Source organism: Colossoma macropomum, unplaced genomic scaffold (assembly GCF_904425465.1).
Source record: "Colossoma macropomum unplaced genomic scaffold, Colossoma_macropomum, whole genome shotgun sequence".
Lineage (NCBI taxonomy): Eukaryota > Metazoa > Chordata > Actinopteri > Characiformes > Serrasalmidae > Colossoma > Colossoma macropomum.
The window spans coordinates 29,638,820-29,661,925 of record NW_023494796.1 but is presented as its reverse complement, the minus strand read 5'-3'; the positions used below and the strand labels follow the sequence as shown (position 1 = coordinate 29,661,925).

Sequence of the window (23,106 nt, the reverse complement as noted above, 5' to 3'; positions counted from 1 at the left end):
TAATGTCATTAATTAAGTATGTCTCGCAAAAAATCATATGTCGAGAGACATTTTACAGAAAACTATTCTACTTTTGTGGAAAAGTTTCCGTCCAGAGATGCGAGAAAAGCAGCTATAGCTGAGCTAAAGCTTAAAGCAGAGCAAAGCAAGTCTATATTATATTATATTTTTAGCCTATACCAGTACATTAACACATACTGAGACATATTTACAGCCAAGATGGTAAAATGGACAATAGATAAAATGCTGTGGCTCTGAAGGTGGTTTGATTTTTGTTGAAAGCATAAAATGGTTCTTCTTAACATTTGGGTTGCCGATCTCTGCGCTAGACTTCATCTTATCATTCAGGAGTGGCAACACATGTTTATACTGATCTGAAGTCAATAAAGACATTATTGATTGCAATAAAGCACCAAAAAAGGTGGACCGACAAATTCTGTCAGGTTTGCAGTTTATGCCACATCGCTCCAGTTTAAAACTGCTAGAGAGGAAACAGAGTAAGTGTTTAGGGTAAAACTTGAGCAGATCAAGAGGCTGTGAAGATTTAGACAGTTTTGACTGATGACTGATAATACAACATAGATTTTGGGCAAAGTTGGCACCATAGATTGACCAGAACTTTAATCTTTTGTTTGGCAAACTGAATTATTACTGAACTCATTGACCAGTGTTGCCAGATTGGGCAGGTTCCTGCCAAACTAGACGGATTTTAGGTTGGATTTAGCGGGAGAAAATGTGCTTTGGTGGGTGGACAAAATCTAGACTTTTGGTTCTTTGATAAAATGGTTAAAATGACTTTGGGCTATTTCGGATGTTTATTTTGGGTGTTTTTTATGCAACTTGGAGAGTTTTGAACATTATTTTGGCTGGAAATTATAAAAGAACCTGGCAACCCTGACCATGACTGGCAATAAAATTTCCTAGCAGAAACTCTGGACTGTAGACATGAGCTGATCACTGCATACATAACCCAGATTGGCAAGGCTGGTGGGTATGGTGTAGTGGGTAACACATCTGCCTTCTGCACTGTAGACTGGGGTTCAATCCCCACCTAGGCAAAGTCCCTGTATTATACCAGTAAGAGTCCTTGGGCAAGACTCCTAACGCTGCCTTTGCCTACCTGTGTAAAAATGATCAAACTGTAAGTCACTCTGGATAAGAGCGTCTGCCAAACGCCGTAAATGTAAGTCTGCCTCGTCTTAACCCTTTTCAACAAACTCTTAAACGTTCTCAAAATTCAAGCGTGCCTGAACACCAAGATAGTGTGGTCAGCATCATTTGCACTGATGAATTTGGTCGAATGTTTTAATGAAAACAAAAATAAACTGTTTATTATTATCTCAACCGATTGGAAAGAGAAGAAATCTCTTGGAAATGTAATAGAGTAAAAGAATACTTGAGTAAAGTACAAACCTTCCAAAATAATTACAAAACTACAATTACACGTGTTATCCACCCATGATTACAATATCAGTGTGAGAATGTGATGCATGTAATTCATGTAAAGTGATTTCTTATGGATGACATATGAAGAGCTAAAGCTAACATTTTAATTGAAAGTCCTCATTCATTATGTGTTTTCTTTGTGAGGGCTCTGGGTTATTTGATCATCTCAGGATCTTCCAGTCCTGTTTCAGCACCTTGGACAGTCCTAATTCATCAGGCAAGCCTGCCATTGGCCTAAAGATTAGGATCTTAACGAAATAAAGTAGCTTTAATTAATTGTTTTACAAAGTTCTCTCATCAGAACTGCGCTGTAGATCCATCTGTTCGGTCAGTAAGACATTAATTGGATTAGGAACGTGCACTTTACCATTGGACGCTGGGTGCTTTGGCACTTAAGTTTCAAAGGAAGACGTGACTTGCACATGAGACGCGGTGGTGACTCAACAGGGCCAAGGTTCTGGACATTAAGTGGCTTCATAAAAGGATTTATTAAAGGATAGATGACTGATGGAGACAATGGACATAAGGCTGACCCTGAAACACCCCGTGAAGATCATACCATGGCGGAATAACAATTTTAGCATTGTGGAAAAGGAGGCTCCTCTTTCTGAACAGGCAGAGATCTACGTTGGAGTCTATCTGCTGGTATTAGGTTGGTAATGTTTTGGATTGCAGTGATTTTATATTAGGGTGACCATATTTTGGGTTTCAAAGAAGAGGACACTGGGGGTGAGAGGGCTGTGCAGGGCAGACTGTATGTACATGAAAACAAAGTCAAACCTAGAACTTTTTAAGCAACTTAGGAATCCTGGCCGAAACCCTTTTAAGGTCTCAAAAGGAGGACACGTCCTGGTAAAAGAGGACGCACGGTCACCCTGTTTTCAAGGAATCAGACGGCCACCTTTAAAAGCTCCCTCACAAAAAGTTATTATGTAAAATGGTTATGAATTCACAGCCTGACGACTGAGACATTGTTTTATGACAGTTTAGAAATAAACCTTTGGCCTAAAACATACTTTTTAAAAGTTATTCAAAGTGGAAAGATACATGCAGGATGTTCTAAGACAAAACAGATTTATCACCATTTTTGATTTTATTAATATTACATCAACTCAGACACATATAACTGGTTAACTGGTGGGTTTGGACAGCAAATAAAATGACTATATTTGTGTTGCGGACATTGTGACCTCTGGTTCCTATCACCACCACTGTAAAGAAAGTGCTGGCAGTTTGTAGTTTCTCTACAGTGAATCATTTCAAACCAAACCACTCTGAGTCTCAGTCAGTAAATTACGCAGAAATGTTAAAAAATTGGTGGAATTCCGCTTTAAATGTGTCAATTGTTCTTTTTGTGTACAATTTATGTTTATTTACTGTGATTAACATTTGCAAAAGTGTGGTCTCTGTAAAGGATGTGTTAACTTACTTTTACTTAATCATTAAAAGTGTATAACATCAACATTTGGGTTACTTGATTTCAGTCCATTGTAACACCAACTATCTCAAAATATATATTGAACTGGCACATTTAAACATAAAGTTAAAACACTGTATATACAGTGTTTTACAGTAGTGCTGGGTGATATATTGTCTGTACCAGTACACCGTGACGTTGATATGTTCATGTAGAATAAAACAGAAAACAGCCCAAAACTTGACTTTGTTAATGCAAACTTCTCAACTTGTCTGCTGGTTTTAGCAGATATTATCATTTGCTACCATCAGATAGTGCCAAGAAAAAGAATTGCCCCTTCATGATTTCTTCTAATTTTGCATATTTGTCATATTTAATGGTTTCAGATCTTTAAAGGCAGCCTGAGTAAACACAAATTCATTTTTCAGTTATCATTTCACTTATTACAGTAAAAAAAAGGTATTCAACACTAACTAGCCTTGTAAGTAACAGTAATTTCCCCCTTAATTACTCAATTATCCAAATTGAGCTGATAACTGGGATCAATTACACCAGACACGCCAGGCTTGATTAATGCCAGCCCCCTGTTGAATACAAGCACCACTCACTTAGAACCTTTCCAGCAATGTGAAGTAGGCTGAAAGGTCTCAACAAGCAGTACACAAGAAAAAAAGAAGATTACTGAGATGTATGAGTCTGGAATAGATGCAAAAACCATTTCTACAGCTCTGAAGCTCCAGTGAAACATAATGAAAGTTATTTTCTCCAAATGGAGACTTGGATCAAAGATGAACCTTCCCAGAAGTGATTAGCCTAACCAAATCCCTCCATGAGCTCATCCGGCGACTCACATAATAATTCATACAATAATGCAGAAGAACATCTAAGGAACTACAGGCCTTGTTTGGCTCAGGTCAGCGATCCTGATTTCACTATTAGAAGGAGACTTGGGGGGTGGGGGGGGGGTTGATGAGTTGAAAGTAGAGCTTCTTGGTAGAAAGAGGTCCCGTAAAATCAAATGTAAGGCTGACAACGGTGGTGGAGGTATTGTGATGGTGGTGGAGGTATTGTGATGGTGTAGGGTTGCTTTGCTGCTTCATGGGCGGTGCAACTTTCCATAATTAACCGAACCATGAATTCTGCTCTGTACCAAAAAGTCCTTGATCTGAAACTCAAGCACAATTGGGTTATGCAGCAAGACAATCCGAAGCATAAGAGCAAGTCCAGCTCGAAATGCCTCAAAAGAACAAAAATAATACTAAGACATCAACATACCTTTTATTCAGGATTCTGTATCACCGTATCAGTAATGCATTCACTTTATATTCAGATTTAGTTGCCAAAAAGAAACTGACACTTTTTTCCTCTCGTGGTTATAGAGCAGAAATTGAATTCTAATAATTACTCATAAATTCTTAGTGTAGATTATATATATATAACAAGAAACATAGTGTAAAACCTTCTTGACTACGTTCACAATACCAAGTTGAAGTGGCACAAATCTGATTTTTTGCCCTAATGTGACTCAGATCTGATGTTTTCAGGGCTGTGTGGACACATACATCTGATCTTTTCAAATTCGATCTGAGTCACTTTCATATGTGGTCCTAGATCGGATACGTATCCGATCTAATTATCTTCTCAGCGAAGCTCGTTCTGCTCGTTAGTTTGTGCTGATGATGCACGTGATTCATTCACGTGACGTTACTGAGTAGGATGTGCTTATGAGGGTCATTTCAGGACGCCGGTTCGTCACGTTAATGACAGATTTGAATCACTTACCTAAACGAGTGTGAACCATCGTGTCAGAGAGATCGGATTTGAGCAAAAAATCTGATTTGAGCAACGAGGCTTGTATTGTGAACCTAACTTTTGAGGTTGCTTTCTCAGGTCCAGTTAGAGGGCATTAAGTGTTCAGGTCTTGTGTTACAGGTCTGCTCTCTTGGGTTGGAAACAGTGTCGTGATGTTGGTCCTTTACAGACAGAGACTCGTCCTTCAGCCTACAGATCTGCTGACGTTAAACCTCGCCATCTCTGATGTGGCCATCGCCATGTTTGGATACTCAAGAGGGATCGTGGAAATATTCAACCTTTTTAGAGATGAGGGATACGTCATTAAATGGATCTGGACCTGCCAGGTAAGAAGTGTTTTTCTGACACTGTGTTTTATATAGGGTCATTTTGATAATGTTTATAATGGTAATTAAGTTGGCTTGACAATGCCAACTAACTTTGTTTCATTTTTATATGTATCACAACACATATAACAGCTAAGCAATACTTCAGCAACCACCTGAAATACCACACCAACAGCTAAGCAACACATTAGCAACCACCTGAAATATCATACCAATAGTCGAGCAACACCTCAGCAACCTCTTGAAATACCATACCAATAGCCGAGCAACACATCATCAACCTCCTGAAATACCATACCAACAGCCTAGCAACACTTTAGCAACCACCTGAAATACCATACCAACAGCCTAGCAACACTTTAGCAACCACCTGAAATACCATACCAACAGCAGAGCAACACCTCAGCAACCTCCTGAAATACCATACCAACAGGCTAGCAACACCTCAGCAACCTCCTGAAATACCATACCAACAGGCTAGCAACACCTTAGCAACCTCCTGAAATACCATACCAATAGCCTAACAACACCTTAGCAACCACTTGGAATTCCACAGCAATGGCATAGCTACATTTAGCAACCACCTGGGGATTATATAGTAATTAAATATAGTTACATATTATACATATAGTTTATATTCAGTCCCACTAGGAATTTGTAAAAATTCACCCAAATTCAATGTGCAATGTGTGAATATAAGAGTATAAATGCTTCACAATTACTGTAAGCGTGCATTTCTTATGCCACATGACGGAATGACATGGATAATGCGGAGATAATAGTTTAACATATTAGAAAAACATATTCTAAATTTTATTTTATTTTTTCATTAAGTTAAATTCAGTAAATAAAAAGTAAATTTGCAGTAAACTGTGCAGACGTGTGGTCTCTGTACAGGATGTGTTCACTTATTTTCCCTTAGAAAATCAACAAAACATGGAATTTGACCAGAGGCACCAACACTTTACGAACTGTATATTCACTTTAGATATAGATTAACTGTATATTCACCTGAGCAAATTCATTCAAGTTCTGTGAGTTGACAGAGTTCAACTAATTCAGCTAATTAGATAAATAAGTGTATCCATCTGGGCTGGAGGTTGATCTTTAATCAGCTTATAGCATTACTACTGTACTGAAGGCCCCACATCACCGGCACTGTATACAAACACAATTCGTCCAAAACTTTAAAGTAGTAAGCTCCACTTCCATACAGTGACGGACCAAGCTGTAGCATTTCAGACCTGTACTGCTAAATGTGCTGAAAGGGTTAAGCAAAATTTAAACAGTATGATAACCAAAATGCACTATTAAAGTGTTTGCCAAATGCTTATATAGAGCATTTTAAGCACCTGCTTTCAACAAAAATGCTGGTTTTGGCCAAGTGGGCAGAGAGCTTGGTAGGTAAATATCCTTGACCTTCTAAATGGCATTTAGTAAAACTATTCTGAATGACTTTAAGCTCAAGGCAAAGAAGCCTAGGCCAAACTTTGTGTTTCCTCAAAGAGTAAAGGTGTAGGTCAAAAGTCCATTCTGTCACTTATATGCACTGAACTGGAAAATAAGGCCTGCACCTTGACTGCCCCCCATCAGATAAACAGCGCTTAAAGCTTTCATCTTTGAGAGAGAGGAGAAAATCAAGCTGCTTCAGATCTGAAAACATCCACAGGTGTTTCTGTAGCCTTCTTGCCAAGCTAACATTAAGTTAGCCAATCAGGCTACAGATTCAAACACCACAGAACAGGTTTAATTTCGCCTTTCTGTCCCTTCAGTGTCACCTGGTCGACTTCATTCCATCAGATTTGAGTCATCTAAACTTGTGTCAGAGCTTTAAACGGCCAGAATCTAGCAAGTTCTGTAGTCAGCAGAGCTGTTATCATGCTGGCTAAGCTAAAACTAATTAGCCTCTCTCTCGTAGTTAGCAGCACTGTTTAACATTTAGCAATTGTCTTGAAAGTTGTGCACTGCTTTCACTTATTTGGTGTAAGCGAACAATTTTCAACCTCTGAAAACGATAACAACCAACCAACATATCCAATGAAACTTATTTAAAAGGAATAATTATTCACACTTTTTCTCAAAGTTGAGCAAAAATGAGGAGGTCCCACAACTCTGAATTGCTACCGCGACAATGGAAATGGATGTATTCCACGGATTTTCTCATTTCGATGGATTTTCTGTTCCAATTCTGTTTCTATCATTACGATTATAGCAACTGGGCAGCAAGAGTAGACGTGCCCTATTAAGCAATTCAGCCTGCAACCTCTAGCCAACATTTCGAGAGGGAGTGAGGTCCACTGTAACCACAGGAAATTACACCTATGCTATAATCCCAAATTATCACTTCAGTACGACATCCATCATAGACAAGACCTGGCACATTATGAAACCGTGTACATTGTTGTAGTACTTGGCTTGGAATTCGCGCTACTTATTTTCTTATGCTCCAGGCTAGCTGGCTGTGCTGCGAGACGTCCACATGTGGAGGCTTAGAATACCACGCGTGGGGAACAATAACAAGCCAACACCCTGCTTTTTCAGATGTAGGGAGATAAGTAAGCCTGCAGAGGCTCTATATTTCTGTGGCTTGGTGAACACATCTTTGTTCCAGACTGTCCACACGCCATGAGGTCACCGTTCAAGCCTTTAGCATCCTGGGGCAGAGGGGAAATGGTGGGGTCAGAACTGAACCTCATTCCAATAAAGACGCCCAGAGGGAGTATAGAGTGAGGCAGAGATCTCCAATTCTGGTCCTGGAGGGTCAGTGTCCAGCACAGTTCCTCTACTATAATGCACCTACCAAACCTGGTAAGCAGTGTGAGGAATACCCCACGGTAATCAGGGATTCTGTTCGTGCTCCAATGTAACATAGATTAGATTATATATATAATGTCTAAATATAATAGTTTAAAAATCTAAATAAAACAAACAGAAACGGAGATTTATGTATATCGCTGTTATCAGAAGAAAACCTCGTATCTCCATTTTTGTTGTTTTTTAAGTTTTTGACATAATTTGAATCCACTGACCTACATTAAAAGTACAGTAGGTTTTATCCTTTTCCTGTAAAGTTACCATTTTGGAGATACAAGGTTTTCTTTCAACAACAGCGATATGCAGGGTGTGTATATACAGAGTTTCACTGCAAAACATATCATAAATTTTCTTTTTCTGAATGTCATTTAGCAGGGATTGGGATTTACACATACAAGCGTATGTATAAACTATCTGAAACTGTTCCAAATTGATATACATTATTCTGGAATAAAAACACATACATTTAAATGTAATAATTTTACACAGTTTTTCAATTTTTTGAAATTGAAAAACAAACATGTGCGTACAATTTACTGCACAACACTGGTGTAGTTGGGTTTGCACTGTCATTGCAGTAAGATTCATAAGCTTCTTGAACCTCTCTGTTCTCTCTCTATTCTGTCCATTTTTAAATAAAAAAAATCACAATGTAAATGACAACTGACAATTTAACTGTTGACACCCCTTTTTTAATCCTGGCATCAGTGACAGACCTGTTTTTATAATCATTTCCAATTATTTTTGGTTTATCTTGAAGCCACAGTCTGTCTTACAAACTAACTTTACAAACTTTTTACGAACTAAACTTGCTAATACGACATGGGAACAAACAGATTTGAGCGAAAATGATGAATCAGCTTCAGTGCGTGAAATCAAGAGCCAGCCTACCAGCACATCATGTACATAACATTTAAATGAAGCACTCTCTAATTCATGCAGATATTTTGGTAGGGAGCCAATAATACGACAGTATTCAGCAGCTCGTTAGCCAATAGCTGCGCTCATAGGTGGAGTCTGAGGTTGAGCACGGCTTCCCCTACTGACCAAACGTTACAGTGCTGAAATTCAGACGACTGGAAAGAAAGAAACGTGAAATAAAAGAAACATTAAACAAAGGGTTAACCTCATGTTTTTCACAGCTTGCTACTGTGTTGAATCAGGTGCCATGTAGCAGGAAAATAACCACACTGTGTTGGACTAAAGACCACCAGGAACACAACTGGACACCCCTGGAATCAGGAGCGGGGGCAGGACAGAGAGAGTGACGTAGTGAAGGTGGTGAAGTGAGAGAGAGAGCAGAAAATGGAGTGGAGAGCGAGGGTGAAAGGGCGGGAGCGAGTAAGGCATGTGAGAAGCATTAAGAGATTACTGCATCAGCGTGACGGGACATGAACAGGTACATGTAGCGCTGACTTCACCGCTTTTACATTCCACCTGCATCTCCATGCACTCCAGCGGGACGAGACGAGAGGGCGTGGGTTGCGCTACTTTATTGGAAACGCTTTAGGAATGTGTGTTTGTGCATGCTGGAGGGGGTGGTTAATAAGATGACTTAAACTATCAGGGAATCCCCATTCAAGCCCTCTGGAAATCCTTCTTTATATCGCAGTGGTTCCTTATCAAGAGAGGCTGAGACCCTACTGTAATTATCCATTTGTAGTAATTCCTTGATAAATTATCTGCCTTGTGATTAGATACGCCTAATAAATATAAGGGAATTTTAAATTCCGGATTATCTCAGTACAACATTTTCAGTGTTCATCAGCTTTCTCAATCATGGAATCACCTACAGCTCAGTTCATCATTCTGGACACATCGACGATATCCACTTTTGTTTTTTACAGCTTCCCACAAATTACTGAAACATTAAGTTGTCAAGTAGTAGCATCATGTTACAACCACTTCATACATGCATCTGCGGCTGTGTGCATGGCAAAACTGGCAAAACGCAAAATGTGCTTGTCTTCCTTTAGAGGATCAAATCAAAATGGGCCGTGGATTACTGGAAACGAGGCTGATTACATATTCTGTTCATTTTATTTCTGTTCTGTTCATTCAAAAGCAGAAACAACATGGCAAAAATAAAAAAATAAAAAATAACCTTCCTTTAGTTTTTTGATTTCAGTGTTAGTTTTTATGAATCTCACCATCCATGCTGGACTGAGAATAGTCCAACAACACTCATACCAGTACAACAAGATGCAAGCTGTGTGTGCCTAATAAATGAATAAACTAACAGAAACTATGTCACACACACACACACACACACACACACACACACACACTTTCCACTTATCCTTCTGGGTCGCGGGGGGGGAGCTGGAGCCTATCCCAGCGCTCATCAGGTGGAAGGCAGGAAACACCCTGGACAGGCTGCCAGTCCATCACAGAACTATTTTACAATGTTACAGCGATGAATTTAATTTGTACCTCATCAACATGGTTTAGTATTTACTTGTTTGGTTCAAAAAATGACACAAAAAGCAGGTCTGAATATATTAACTGGGACATGGTAGTAAATGTATCTAGGAACTGTCAGTCTTTTGGGGAATCACTAAGTCAGTAATGCTGGAGGATGCTGGCTGCAGTCCAGTAAGAAGATTAACAGTTAAAGAAGATCAGGAGGTATCAGGTCTGGTGACACATGCTGCAGTGTGAAGCAGCCTCCCATGGGTGCAGCAAAGGCTGACACACACACACACACACACACACACACACGGTCAGGATATACCAGGGACGCCCTGAGGAGTTTGAGATATCTGATACAGACAGAAACAAACAGCCTCTGAACAGGGCAGACAGGACTGTAATCTAGAAGACAGTCGCTGCCTTGCGTTCATTAGGATGTGCTTCCTAATTAGATGAACAAAAGAAGAAGCTTACTGAAGTGACAACTGACCAACTTAGAAAATCTCTCCCTCTCTGTCACTGCTGTCATAGCTCCTTTCTATCTCCATATTTTTGTTTGTTTTTTTTTTTTTTACAAACCTCAATTCCAAAAACAGTTGGGTCAGTAAGTGAAATGCCAATAAAGTCAGAAAGCATTGGTTAGTATATTCTGTCTGATGTGTATTAAACCAAAAACAGAACAAAAACACAGTATTAAGGTAAGATGGTCACCTAATGGAGTTTGTTTTTTGTAAATATAGACTCCAAGGTTCCAAATTTGATGCGTTTTGATGACGTTTTTAATAGTTTTTTAAACCAGTTTAGTAGTAGACAGGTCTGGTTTGCAGAGATGGAAGAATCGAACATGTACCGGTATCGTCTGATTTTCAGCCGAAATATGCAATTGGCCGATATTTCTCTAATTTAGGTGATCCAGAGAGTTGACAGGGCCGAAGTCGCCTTCCTATTCCCCAGCTTCTTGTTCGAATTTTCTTGTTCCACCTTAAATGGTGCAGCAGCTACATTCTAGCACCTGAGGCCACTGCTGCACCATTTAAGGTGGAACAAGAAAATCTGAACAAGAAGCTGGCGAAAAATTAAGCTGACTTCAGCTTCATGGAGAGTTGAAAGGCACAAAAAGGATGAGGAGGTCGCTCTGTTTCCGCCTGACAGGTGGGCAACATTAACTTCTTTTTGCTTAACAAACAGATCAGTAGTGTTTTGTTCTGTTTGCGAATGTTTGAGATAGCTAATCCCAGCCGGTCAGCTCCACAGCAGCAATTGTAGCCACAGTTTGCTAACCCACAACCTAGCTAATGTTAGCTACATTACTTGCTGTGTCACTGTTCACTGTAATGTTATGCCATGGTATTTGTACAACATCTGCGAAGTGTTTTGCGGCCACGATGATCTGAAAAAGTGCTGTCCGCTTCAGCAATGCGTGTCCTTGAATTTGGCGGGGGTGGGGGTGGGGGGGGCTTCTAAAGTAGCTCTGAAGGGGGGGGTATTTGTTTTGCTGTTGAGTTCAAATTTCAACAATCCTTCTCCAGAATCACTTACTGCATTTTTGAATGTGGCATCCAGCCCTCCCCTCGATTAGTATCAGCGTTGATCTTAGGGTTAAAGGGTGAATTAGCAGTTCTACATTAACTCCAGCGTTTAAGACCATTTATTGTTAAACTGTGTTGAACGACCAGCAGAGCTTTATTTTACTGTAAAGGAGGATTATTTTATTTTTACCTACAAATCTAATTCAGCTGTGGAGCCGCAACAAGGCAGTAAGAGAGACGCATGTTGCCGAACCCTGGCCTAAGATAAGTGTGAGGCTGTCATGAGGTTAAGAAAACAATTAAGAACATTTTTAAGAACACAACTTGTCCTTAGAATTACTCTAAAAATAAAATTAAGAAAAGGAAATAATTCTTAAGAAGTTCTTTGAAAGCTAACAATTTTTTTCTTAAGAATGAGCTTAAGAAGAAACACACATTTAAGATGATTTTCTTTTTTAAGACACTTTCGTGAATCCGGCCTGTGAAGTTTTGTTATGATGGTGATAGCGGTTCTTTTTCACACCCGTTTAGGTGAATGGTTTTCTAACTCTGCTCTTCGGTCTGGCCAGCATGAACACCCTCACCGTCATCAGCGTCACCAGATACATTAAAGGATGTCACGCAAATAAAGGTAAGAAATAGCCCCTGAAAACCTGAGGTCCACTTTAGTGGTGGAGTGGAGGTAATTAAGCTTGATGAAATTTAGTCGGTGCTCAGAAACATCCATATGTGAAGGGGAGTTCCAATCTAAACACAGTGAAATGCTCACCCTGTTGCTTGCTAATATTTTTCCATCCACATCAGAAAAATTGAATTAGCATGTAATCTGGGGTCAAGTATGAACTTGAAACTTATAATTTTACATCCACCAAGTTAAATTAGCATGTAATTTGAGGTGCAACTGCTTTCAAAGTTACAAAATGCTAATCGCACACTATCTGTACTGTACATACAGCTCATAAAAGTATTCCAGATTTGTGTTAGCATCTCAAGAAAATTGGCACGGGATGTACAAATGCAGCCTTTAGCTAAAAGCTGTCTTTAGCAGTTAAGTTTCTTCAACACATATACAGAACAACTGACCTTTATTACACATGAAATAAGTGACCAATTAATATCGTGGATTGAGAGGAAGTAACATCAATTGATTTCTTCCTCCTCCTGAAGCACAGAGCAATATGTGCTGTGTTGACAGTCCTTCTTTCCACTGGCAAAAGTTTGCACAGGCAGTTATGCTGAAAAAAAAGGGCTTATTGTTCCTAAAATACCACAGAGTGACATTCATAACCGAGCAAGAATGCTGTACTTTAAGCAGTTCACTTTGTTTTGATGAATGATGGCGGTGGTGAATCCACCCACAGGCATATTCTTGCAAGTCCGTAACATCAAAAAGTTCAGTGTCCTATTTTTCCGATGAATTTGCACTATGTGGCTTGGGTTCTTGTCAATGATCACTAGTTACTTATTCTTAAAGAACAGGCTGAGGCCAATTTTCAGTGTCTACCGTTGAGAGTCACCCTCAGCAAACTTTGGCCCATCTTCAGATTGTGTCTTGTTTGTTGGTGATGTCAGAAGTGATCAGAAATCAAATTTGAGTTTGTGAAATATTCGAATATACTCAAATTTTAACTACATTTTTTTAAAACCATACATTTATAGTTTTAGTATAAAGTATGAGTTATCGAGTGATCCCAATAACTCAGTGTTTAAACCAGTGATCCTCAGCCTGAGGGTCCAGACTTGCATCAAGAGAGAAAGCAGCCCTTTGACTATAATGAAAATAGCTGCATAGCAGCTTAGCCATGCAGCTAAACCTCCTTATAAATACCACATGATCATCAGCTCACTGCACTACAATGTGTCCAGCATGCAGTGACCTTATTATTATTTAGCTAATAAACATATTGCCTTATTCAAAACAACTGAGCTGTTAAAAACCTGTCGGACGTTTGCAAATATCCCCATACAATTCTGATTGAAAGCTACGCTACATGAGTTTTGGGGATCTGGAGACCTCTCTGGTGGAAATGTGCCATTGCACGCAATATATGGAAAAATATTTTGTAGCGTGGGCTGTGTATCAGACCCCTTTCTTTGAGCGGATGAATCTGACGATTGAAAGCGCTGACAACAATTGAAAGAGAACTTTGTGAAGGACGTGTCTTCTAAGGAAAAGGGTGAATTATCTATTGTCATCATATCTTAATCCCCATCTGTCAAACACAAGGCCAACCTCCCAGAAATCATTTTAATTATCTGTTAATATTAGCCCATTCCACAATGTGCTGCACTGCAATCCCCAGCATGCACTGCAACTTAATGTCCCCCCGGCTTTGTTTCATCTGTTCAACCAATACAAACACTCAATGTTAGCTGTGTGTAGATTTTTTTGTTTTGTTTCTTAATATTTCAAGTATTCATGCAATACTTCAAACTCTACAGTTTGTGCCTATATTTTGCTGTTGACATTTTGCCGTATTTTAAATGAACAATGACTAAACTGAAACTGAAATAAAAACGTAAGTGTTCTCTGGGCCACGGATTTGTTGGGATTTTTAAGACGGCCCCTTTATTGGTTGAGTTTGACACTACTGTCATAATCAGGATGATGCAGATTTTGCATTTGAGACCTAAACATCGAGCCAGACTTTCTTTTTGAGCTGACAATGACACGTAAATACACGAGAAGGTGTGAAAATCACCCCCAAAATCTAACCCAATACCTCTGACTTTAAATCATTACTTCAGGCTTTACAGTGTGAGTCACAGTAGAGCACGGACAACATATTTTAGCCTGCTTTTATTTTCTCCTGACTCAGCTAGGTAGTCGTCATTTGTGATAATGTAGTAACTAATTGGCCTGGAACATACTATACAACCCTCCGACACTTTCTACATTCAAATTTGTGTTTTTTCTTTGAATTTGACAAACATTCGAAAGTCAATTATCAGTTTGCCCTATGCCCATTTGAGTGAAATGACTTACCTCATTCGTAATTTATGTCCACAGCATACTGTATAAGCAGAAGCACAATCTCCATATCCATCATCTGCATCTGGACGGGAGCGCTCTTCTGGTCTATGGTCCCTCTTCTAGGCTGGGGGAGTTACACAGGTGCACATGCTTAATGTATTATAGTAGTCTAGCATTGTTTTGTATTGAATCAAGACACCAGTGTAACATATCAAATCATGAATTTTATTAGTAGCCACTGAAGCGTAAATCTAAGTTTAAGGGTTAATGATTTGCATTTGCAGAAAGTCTTTAATCTTTTTTCTGTCATTTCAAACTGAGAATAACCGATGAGTAATTAACCTAGTTCTCAACGTATCAGCTAAATTTTTATCCTCTGTCTAAACTGATTTGTGTGATCTTTGTGTGATCTGACAAAATCCAAAAAGAATTACATATATCTGCCTATTCTGCCAACAGCAGTTTAGCTCTGCCCATTCATGCTGAAGTTATAAGGAGTGTTTCAGCTTTTGAATGAGGCAAAATGCATACAGCCAGTCAGAACAGAGCTCATTCACATCAGTTTTAAAGGCACAGTAACCAAAACAGCCTGTTTAATCCTACGGGATAAAGCACATGTATCAGGCTCCAGTCCTTGCAGGCCAAAACACTGCAGACTTCAGCTCCCTGCCTCATTAAACACATCTGATTCGGCTCATCAGCTAATTGGCAAAGCCTTTGTGAACTGAATTCGGAGCGTTAGATGAGGGTAAACGCTGATCTCCACAGCACTTTGGCCTGGAAGATTCCCAGTTTGACAGGCCTGGGATAAAGAGTGGTTGGAAAATGGTCATGTGGGACTTAAAACCAACATAAATGTCATAAATGGACTCAACCTGGCATCAAATCAACCTGATCATATTAATCATAAAGAATCCATGATTTTGAAGTCATCAAATTGTAAGGTTTGCGCATCAGTCCCTGTGAAAATAACAGGCGTCTCTTGTGTATATGGTGTCATCTCTGGTTCTCCCCACAGACCGTGGCTATGGCACATGTGAGGTGGACTGGTCCAAAGCCAACTACTCCACCATATACAAGTCCTTCACCATCTCTGTCCTCACCTCATGCTTCGTCATTCCCGTGCTGATCATGCTCTTCTCCTACGCGTCCGTCATAAACATGGTGAAGAGCAGGAATACAATGTCAGCGGACGGCTTCTTCTCTGAAAGGCAGAGGAAAGTGGAGAGAGATGTGACCAGGGTAGGTTAACAACAGTGTAACCTCACACAGGACCACACTAGATTCAGTCCTTCAGAGTTCAGCTGAATCAAATGAATCAAAATGTCAGTCATATTAAACTCTTGCAAATCTGTTTTTTTGACTATATAAAAAAGCCAGCAGACTTCATGTTAGAGGATTCCACATATTTTTCAAAAACTCACCATAATTAAACTGTTGAGATAAAATCGGAGTTATTCAGAGCGGTTTGGTGTGAAATGGTTCAGATGTCTTTACAGTGGTGGTGATAGGAATCAGGGGTCGCCATGACTACAACAAAAATATAGACATTTTATTTACTATCCAAAACCACCAGAGAACCAGCATGTGTCTTCTGAGCGTTTATATGGAATCTTAATGATGGTAAAATAATGATAAATCTTAAAAACTTAGTAGTCATTGGGCACCATTTGGACTTAACATCTTGCATGTACCTCTTAAAAATAAATTTTAGGATAAAATCTTCTCAAAACTTTCATAAAACAAACAGTGTGTTTACATGCACTTAATAACCCAATAACTGCAGAAAATCAGATTTTGTCAGAAATCCAATTAACACATTTACGTGCACTTGAGTAATCAGATAATGTGAAACCCCAGGTCTACATGAGTCAGACAGCAATCAGATGTCTGCTTTACAACCAGCCAATAAACTCACAGAAGAAGACGTGACGTAAACATAACATAAAATCCGAACTTCATGCCACGGCTTACTTTTAAACATCGCGCCACTTTACCTGAAAATATGAACATACATCATCTAGAAGATGAAGAATATTTAAACCCTTCATTTTGTCAAGTATATAGCTTCAGCGTCGCTCCAAAAGCGTTTTGCTGCGTCTCGCAGCGGCGCTGCTCACTTATTTCCAGTATTCTGTTTTCACACATGCACAGACTGAGACATCCGAAAGAAATCAGAGTAAGAGTTCACATGCACTGAGAAACCTGATTACTCAACTAAAATCCAGCCTCTTTATCAGACTTCTGAATCAGATTTCTAGACTTTACTCCGATCTCAGATATTCTGGGTATGCTGTTTACACGACCATATGAAAAATCCGATAACTGCAGAAATGTGATGCATGTAAACGCACTCAATATCTCAGACATAAGGTAACATAGTCATAATCATTTCATGTAATAACTGTATTATGTCTGTAAAGGAACTTTCAGAGGCATTAAACTCTTTGTACGTCCCGGGACGAAGGAAGGTGGGAGATACTGAAATCTTAAGCTGCCTATTTGTGATCTGAACAATGACACAAAATCACACAAAATGATTTGCTCTTTTTAAACAAAAACTTCAACTCATATTCTGTTGATTTTCATAATAAGTGAACACACCCTCTGCAGAGAACACGCTTAAACATAGAATACGTCTGCAAATCTCAGTGCACAATTTCTACTGATTTGCTGAGTTGAGCATATTGAAAAAACATAAAACATACAATCTAAAATGTGACACAATGTCTGCACAGGCCACACTTTATGTTTTAGATTTTTTCCAGTATGTTGATTTCAGCAAATAAACATGAATTATATACTATGTGCGTAAGTGCGTTCTCTGTGTAGGACTTCACTGAGAAAATCAACAAAACGTCAGATGACCATCAACAACAGTAAAAATCCGGTCACACTTTATCTGGATGGTCCCCGACAGATGATCTACATTTATGCACAAACATTCTGGTGATGGGTGATTATCAACAACATTAAGGTTAGGGTTAGGAGTGGGTGTAGGTTTTGCCATAAGGTTAGGTTTAGGGTTAGGGACAGATTTAACAGAATCTTCCACACACAACTTCACATTCAGTTGCATTTAATAGATATTTATTTGAACGTTAGCTGAAAATAAACTGAGCATCTACAGTGGACCATCCAAATAAAGTGTTCCCAAAAATTCTGACTCCTTAAGTTTCTCTACATCAGGGCATTGCACTTCAAACTACTCTGAAAGTCTTTGCTTACATCTTATTGATTTAAAAATTCAGACATTTTGGTGGAATCGGTGAAATGTACTTACTCGAGTTATGTACATATTTAGAGTAGAGCGCACATTTAAGGCTAGTAACATTTTTAATAGGCTTTGCTACTAGTTTTATAAGGACACATAAATTTCACACCAGTAGTTTTATAAGACTATGAAAGCACAAAAGCTAATAGACACCAGAGCACACCACACTACACAGCTGGTTGCATTACTGGGTCAAAACTTAGTCACTGTAGTTCCCAGAGCATCATTCACAAGTAATCAGCTCTTTTCAGCAAAGCTGGGTGGTACTTCAAACCAGGCCTATCATTTCCTGGAGCCAAAATCCAACTGAGTCATTCACAAGTGTCCTAAATATAGTTCAGATATACCAAACCAAAAGCCTAATCACAAGCCGTAGCATCAAAGTATACAAAGGAAGATGTTGTAAAACAAAGGCATCTTTTCCAGTCCAAACAGAATTTAAAGATGTTTGACAACCCGCAGGTTTGACGTCATGCGGCGAGGGCACCAGACTCATTTGTGATTGCTCTGGTGGTCATGGGAGGTAGTGCAAACAACCCCGTATGGCCTTCCAGCTGCTCATATTCAGACAGAACCTTCAGCTGTGGTTGCCTTAAGCAAGTGGTTATGGTAGGAAAGGGTTATAAACTAACAGACCCAGCTGCCATGGCTTTGGAAACGCCTGGATTTGGTACAAATTTACTGTGGAACCGAGTGGAGTGGGTTTTATTTGTTGCACACAAGAAGAAAACACCTCCTGCCTCATGCTTCACGCCTCTGTAACTAACTGCAAAAAGAATATGCTCCCATTTTAACACTGGTCTTAAGAAGTCCTTGTCCACTCGGCCTTGTCATTCCACCTCAGGGGGATCCCCAGCACCATCGTAAGGGTTGTTCAATTACTTTATTAGCTGAAGTGAAGGGTGTTAGATGAGCCCTCGGAGGGGTGAGAGACTGAGTGAACACCAGTGTCGACTTCAGCAGCAGAACAGGCCCATAAAGCACTGCAAACTGACGCATTTTCCTGTTCAAACCCCAAAATAACGACAGAGAAAGCTGTTTATAAGCTATAGCAGTTGACTACTTTCAATGCTTAACACTTGAAAACCTTAAAAACCTAAAAACAATCGATTTGCTGGGATTTAGGTTACGAACTTCTCCATCTTTTATACACAACTGCTGATACAATATTGCGTTCCACTGCTAGCTGGCTTGTTACCATGCTGAATTGTTCTATTCCAAGTTTATAGCCAGACAAAGCAATCACTCGCACACATTATGTGCATCATACTTATATATAAGTATATAAGAATAACCTGCTTTAGCACTCTAAAGTATGGTGCAATATCTGGGTGCTGGCACCTGAAGTAGATACACTTTTGGTATTTTGCTGAGACGCCAACCTGCTGCAAAGCAGTGCAATGATTAAAAAGGGCCGGAGTCAGAGTTAACACATCATGAACAGGCACGGTCAGAAGGCTTGAGATGAGTGAGGATAGCATAGAAAATCGCTGACAGATTCCATCCATCACGACTGCTAATCAAACTGAACGATTTAAATGACACAAAATGTGTCAGAACAACTTTAAAACGCACAAAAAGGAATATTTGTCCTGTTATGTTTTTCTTTTGGTGTGTTTTCTTTACTGTGTTTACTTTTAATGTCCAGTCCATGCACTGTACCATCACCAATATGGTGTCTGGCTTCAGAACAGTTCTTTAGCAGTAACTGTTGTCGTACTTGCTAAACAGATAAAGCCGTGCTGCCGCCTTCAACACACAGAACATCTTAATTCGCAAAAACTTCAGCCAAGGCTTGAATCATTTTGAAGAATTATTACTGAAAACAAAAATAAAAAAAAATGTTGTTAATTATTGTAATTAATAGCATAATAACATAAGCAGTAGGGTGACCGGACATCCCCGTTCATGTCCCTGTTTTTACTGTGAATTAAAAACACACCGGAAAATCCTAAAAAGCCTTAAGAAAGCTCTGGCAGCAGAGCAGACGAGGAAACACGTTGCTTGTTTGGCCAAAAGAGCAGGTTGCTGCTATCTACCAACCACTTCCACCACTCACTCACCTAGTTTTACAGAATACAGCTATGTAAACCTCGACCAGAAGCCACCAAGTGACAAGTGAGTCCAAAACATCGCCATAACGTCTTTTCAAGACACAAGGTGACCCAGAGGATAAAAGCAGGGGTGGGGTTAGGGGACCTGAATCGCACCAGGTGATTGGTAGGCTTTCTGATTTGTACATTATTCTTATTTAGGTATTTAGGCTATATGTGTTCTACAAACAGAGCATCATTTTTAAAACTGAGTCACTTTTTCAGCCATTCATTTATGACGTACGGCATATGGTAGCTGCAGTATGATTTTCTGATATGGTTACTTAGTTGGTACCCAGTTTTATGAGTCGGCCTTCACCACAGTTCAATACAATACGACAGTTACCATGGTCAAAATACATGAAACTGGAACTGACCCCCTTTTTTATTTAAAAGATTAAAACATTGGAGATTAGAATGATACATTGACCGCTGAACTGGAAATGTCCCCAGTTTTCCTTTCAGAAATCTGGTGACCTTAAAAACAGGCAACAGTAACAGTAGCCTATAGGCTAACGTCACATGGTGCATTTCACTATTTTAACAAGAAGCGATGGCTGTGAACTCGCGATTTATAAAACTTCATGTACCAAACTATAGCAAGAACTATCAAACCATATCAAGAACAAAGTCAGCCTAAATGCTACAGATATCAATTAATATCAGTCTGTAAGGCAGCACTATGAGCAGTCTCACAATCAGTATTCGCAACTGAACTGGCGAGGTGTTATTTATTTATTTATTTAGAAATTAGGTTCTTTCTTGTGATATTTTCCTGACAGCAGGGAATTCCAACAATACCTTTGTAGAAAAGGCACATTCCATTACTTCTAAGGACAGTGTAAAAACAGATAATAGAGATTTCACATCCAAACTCAGGCTCTTGTAACAGCAACAGTTGATTAACCATTGACTTAACCATCTAAACTTTTTGTTAAACGTCTGTCTTTAGGTGTCTCTTGCAATCTGCACAGCCTTCATGCTGGCCTGGTCTCCCTACGCGGTTGTGTCCATGCGGTCTGCCTGGGGCTTGCCCGTTCCTAGCACGACCAGCATCTCCGCCCGTCTCTTGGCCAAGTCCGCCTGCTTCTGCAACCCGATCATATACCTCATCATGAGCCCCAAGTTCCGCAAGGACGTCGCGGCCCAGGTGCCTTGCTTACACGAGACCAGAGAGGTGGTGCGTCTCCAGCAATTCAAATCAATCAAACACAAGTCTGAGTCGGCGCCTGCCGGCCCCCAGCAGGGAGAGGTTAACCAAACCAAGCTGGAGCTACTGGTGGACGACAGAGACTCTGGGGTCAACAGCCCCCTCCACACTCCGCCCCTCGTCAGCAAGGAAGTCTTCCACATCTCCCTTCAAAACCCGACCAAAGCTTCTGGATTGCCAGAGTTTGAAAGCGACAGACTTTAAAGGACTGCCTTTCTCGATACGTTGTCGTTTAGCTGTTTTGTAAAAATCTAACTTGAATTAACCCTCATTACTTGAATACTGTGGTTGTCTTCTATGGTTTCTGACAGCTGCACTAATCACTACTGCATTTTGTGTTTGATAATATTAATAAAATGTTTTGGCTCACGAAAGCAGCTCTGGTAAACTCCTGGTAAACGCTGGATTCGAGGCTGCATTTAAGGTTGTCCCTGTAGGCAAGAGCTCTCTGCAAGACACCCTGCCATGGTACCATTTTCCATGCCTTTCCAAGCATTTGTCATCACTCTAATCCTATTAATAATAGCTGCTGATACATAAACAGAACAGAACAGTGTACCTGATGAACGATTCTAGATTTGTAGGGCTTTTGTCAACAACTGGCCAAGCAAGAACACTTCTTTTCATTTGCAATCGTCAATGAGGTTTCACATATTTGAGTGCACCAAAGCCCTCAAACAAAGAATAACTTTCCTAATCCATTTTACAAATAAATTAAACAGAATGTTTGTGGTTTGCGTCACTTTAAAAAGTCTTGACCAAGTCCACGGCCTACTGCAGCGCACGCCTGCTGTGTTTACAGTTTGCAGGTTTGCTCACAGGGGACGTTTCCAGATGACATCCAGACTATTCAGGTTTAGCTCGATCGCATAAATGGCCAGCAAACCAAAGCAGACACCAGTTACGCCGTTTTAAGCATAACTGCGCACCATCAGTGGTTATCAGTGCTTCTGCTAGGAAATACTCCCAGTTTGGAGAGAGAACTCGATGTGGACTTGTCTCACAATGCTTTGGACATGCATGGTCTAGGCTCAAATACATGGAGCATGAGAAGCAATTACAGCAACTTAGAGGTATATTATACCTACTGAGCACTTAAGACTCGCTCCTGCGCTCTAATGTAACCAGTGGATCACGGACAATTACCTCTGTTACGAATATTCACCCACATTGGTTTCTTTCTGTGCTCCCTCGCAGTTAGCTGTGGTCATAATAACCTACACAATGAACCCTTTTACTGAAGCCCTTAAGACCATTAAATCAAAATGGCATGCAGTCCCCACACCCTCGAAGGAACTTCTGTCACTCCTTAAGAACCCTCTTTTATCCCAGCCTGCAGAAAGCTCTAAGGGGGAGCCCTAATTTGGGGGGGGTTAGCAGTAGAGAGGCATTGAGCCGGGATAAGACCTGTCCCAGTGATTCCCGCCACCTCAGGCTGTGGTTAGGGAGCGAAACGGCCTTCGGGTTCAATCACTGATGAGTCTCTTTGGCGCGGAGTTGTCGGAGGAGAAGACCAAACAATGGCTGGCTTTCTGTCATTTGCACACACCTACATGGCACTCTTTGAACCTCCAGGAGGCCTTTGCAGCGTCCTCTCCACTCAGCGGTAAGGCAACGTTAAACAAACGATCTAAGAGTTAGACACATCTAAGGAACACATTTCTGTTAAAACTGTGTGTCGCTTGTGTTTGATAGGTTTTACGTTTGGGTACACAGACAGATAGACAGACAGACAGATACAGACAGACAGATATAGATAGATTTCAGCACAATTACTGCAAAGAGTTCATTTCAGTGCA

The 23,106-nt window shown here is 40.0% G+C and overlaps 1 protein-coding gene across 1 annotated transcript; it reads left to right on the top strand.

The window, feature by feature from the left end:
- The first annotated feature begins 1,953 nt into the window (after nt 1-1,953).
- On the top strand, nt 1,954-21,706 carry LOC118816729 (opsin-5-like). Its single transcript, XM_036583288.1, has 6 exons — nt 1,954-2,098; nt 4,796-5,001; nt 12,288-12,387; nt 14,767-14,871; nt 15,749-15,972; nt 21,050-21,706. The coding sequence occupies exons 1-6, from the start codon at nt 1,954-1,956 to the stop codon at nt 21,509-21,511; spliced, it is 1,242 nt and encodes a 413-aa protein (XP_036439181.1). The 3' UTR covers nt 21,512-21,706.
- The last annotated feature ends 1,400 nt before the right edge of the window (nt 21,707-23,106 follow it).

Excerpts from the sequence above, each read along its gene's own strand:
- LOC118816729 (XM_036583288.1), top strand. The coding sequence starts at position 1,954 with ATGGAGACAATGGACATAAGGCTGACCCTGAAACACCCCGTGAAGATC. Across the intron at positions 14,872-15,748 it reads AGGCTGGGGGAGTTACACAG|ACCGTGGCTATGGCACATGT; the intron begins GTGCACATGCTT and ends TTCTCCCCACAG. Across the intron at positions 15,973-21,049 it reads TGGAGAGAGATGTGACCAGG|GTGTCTCTTGCAATCTGCAC; the intron begins GTAGGTTAACAA and ends GTCTGTCTTTAG.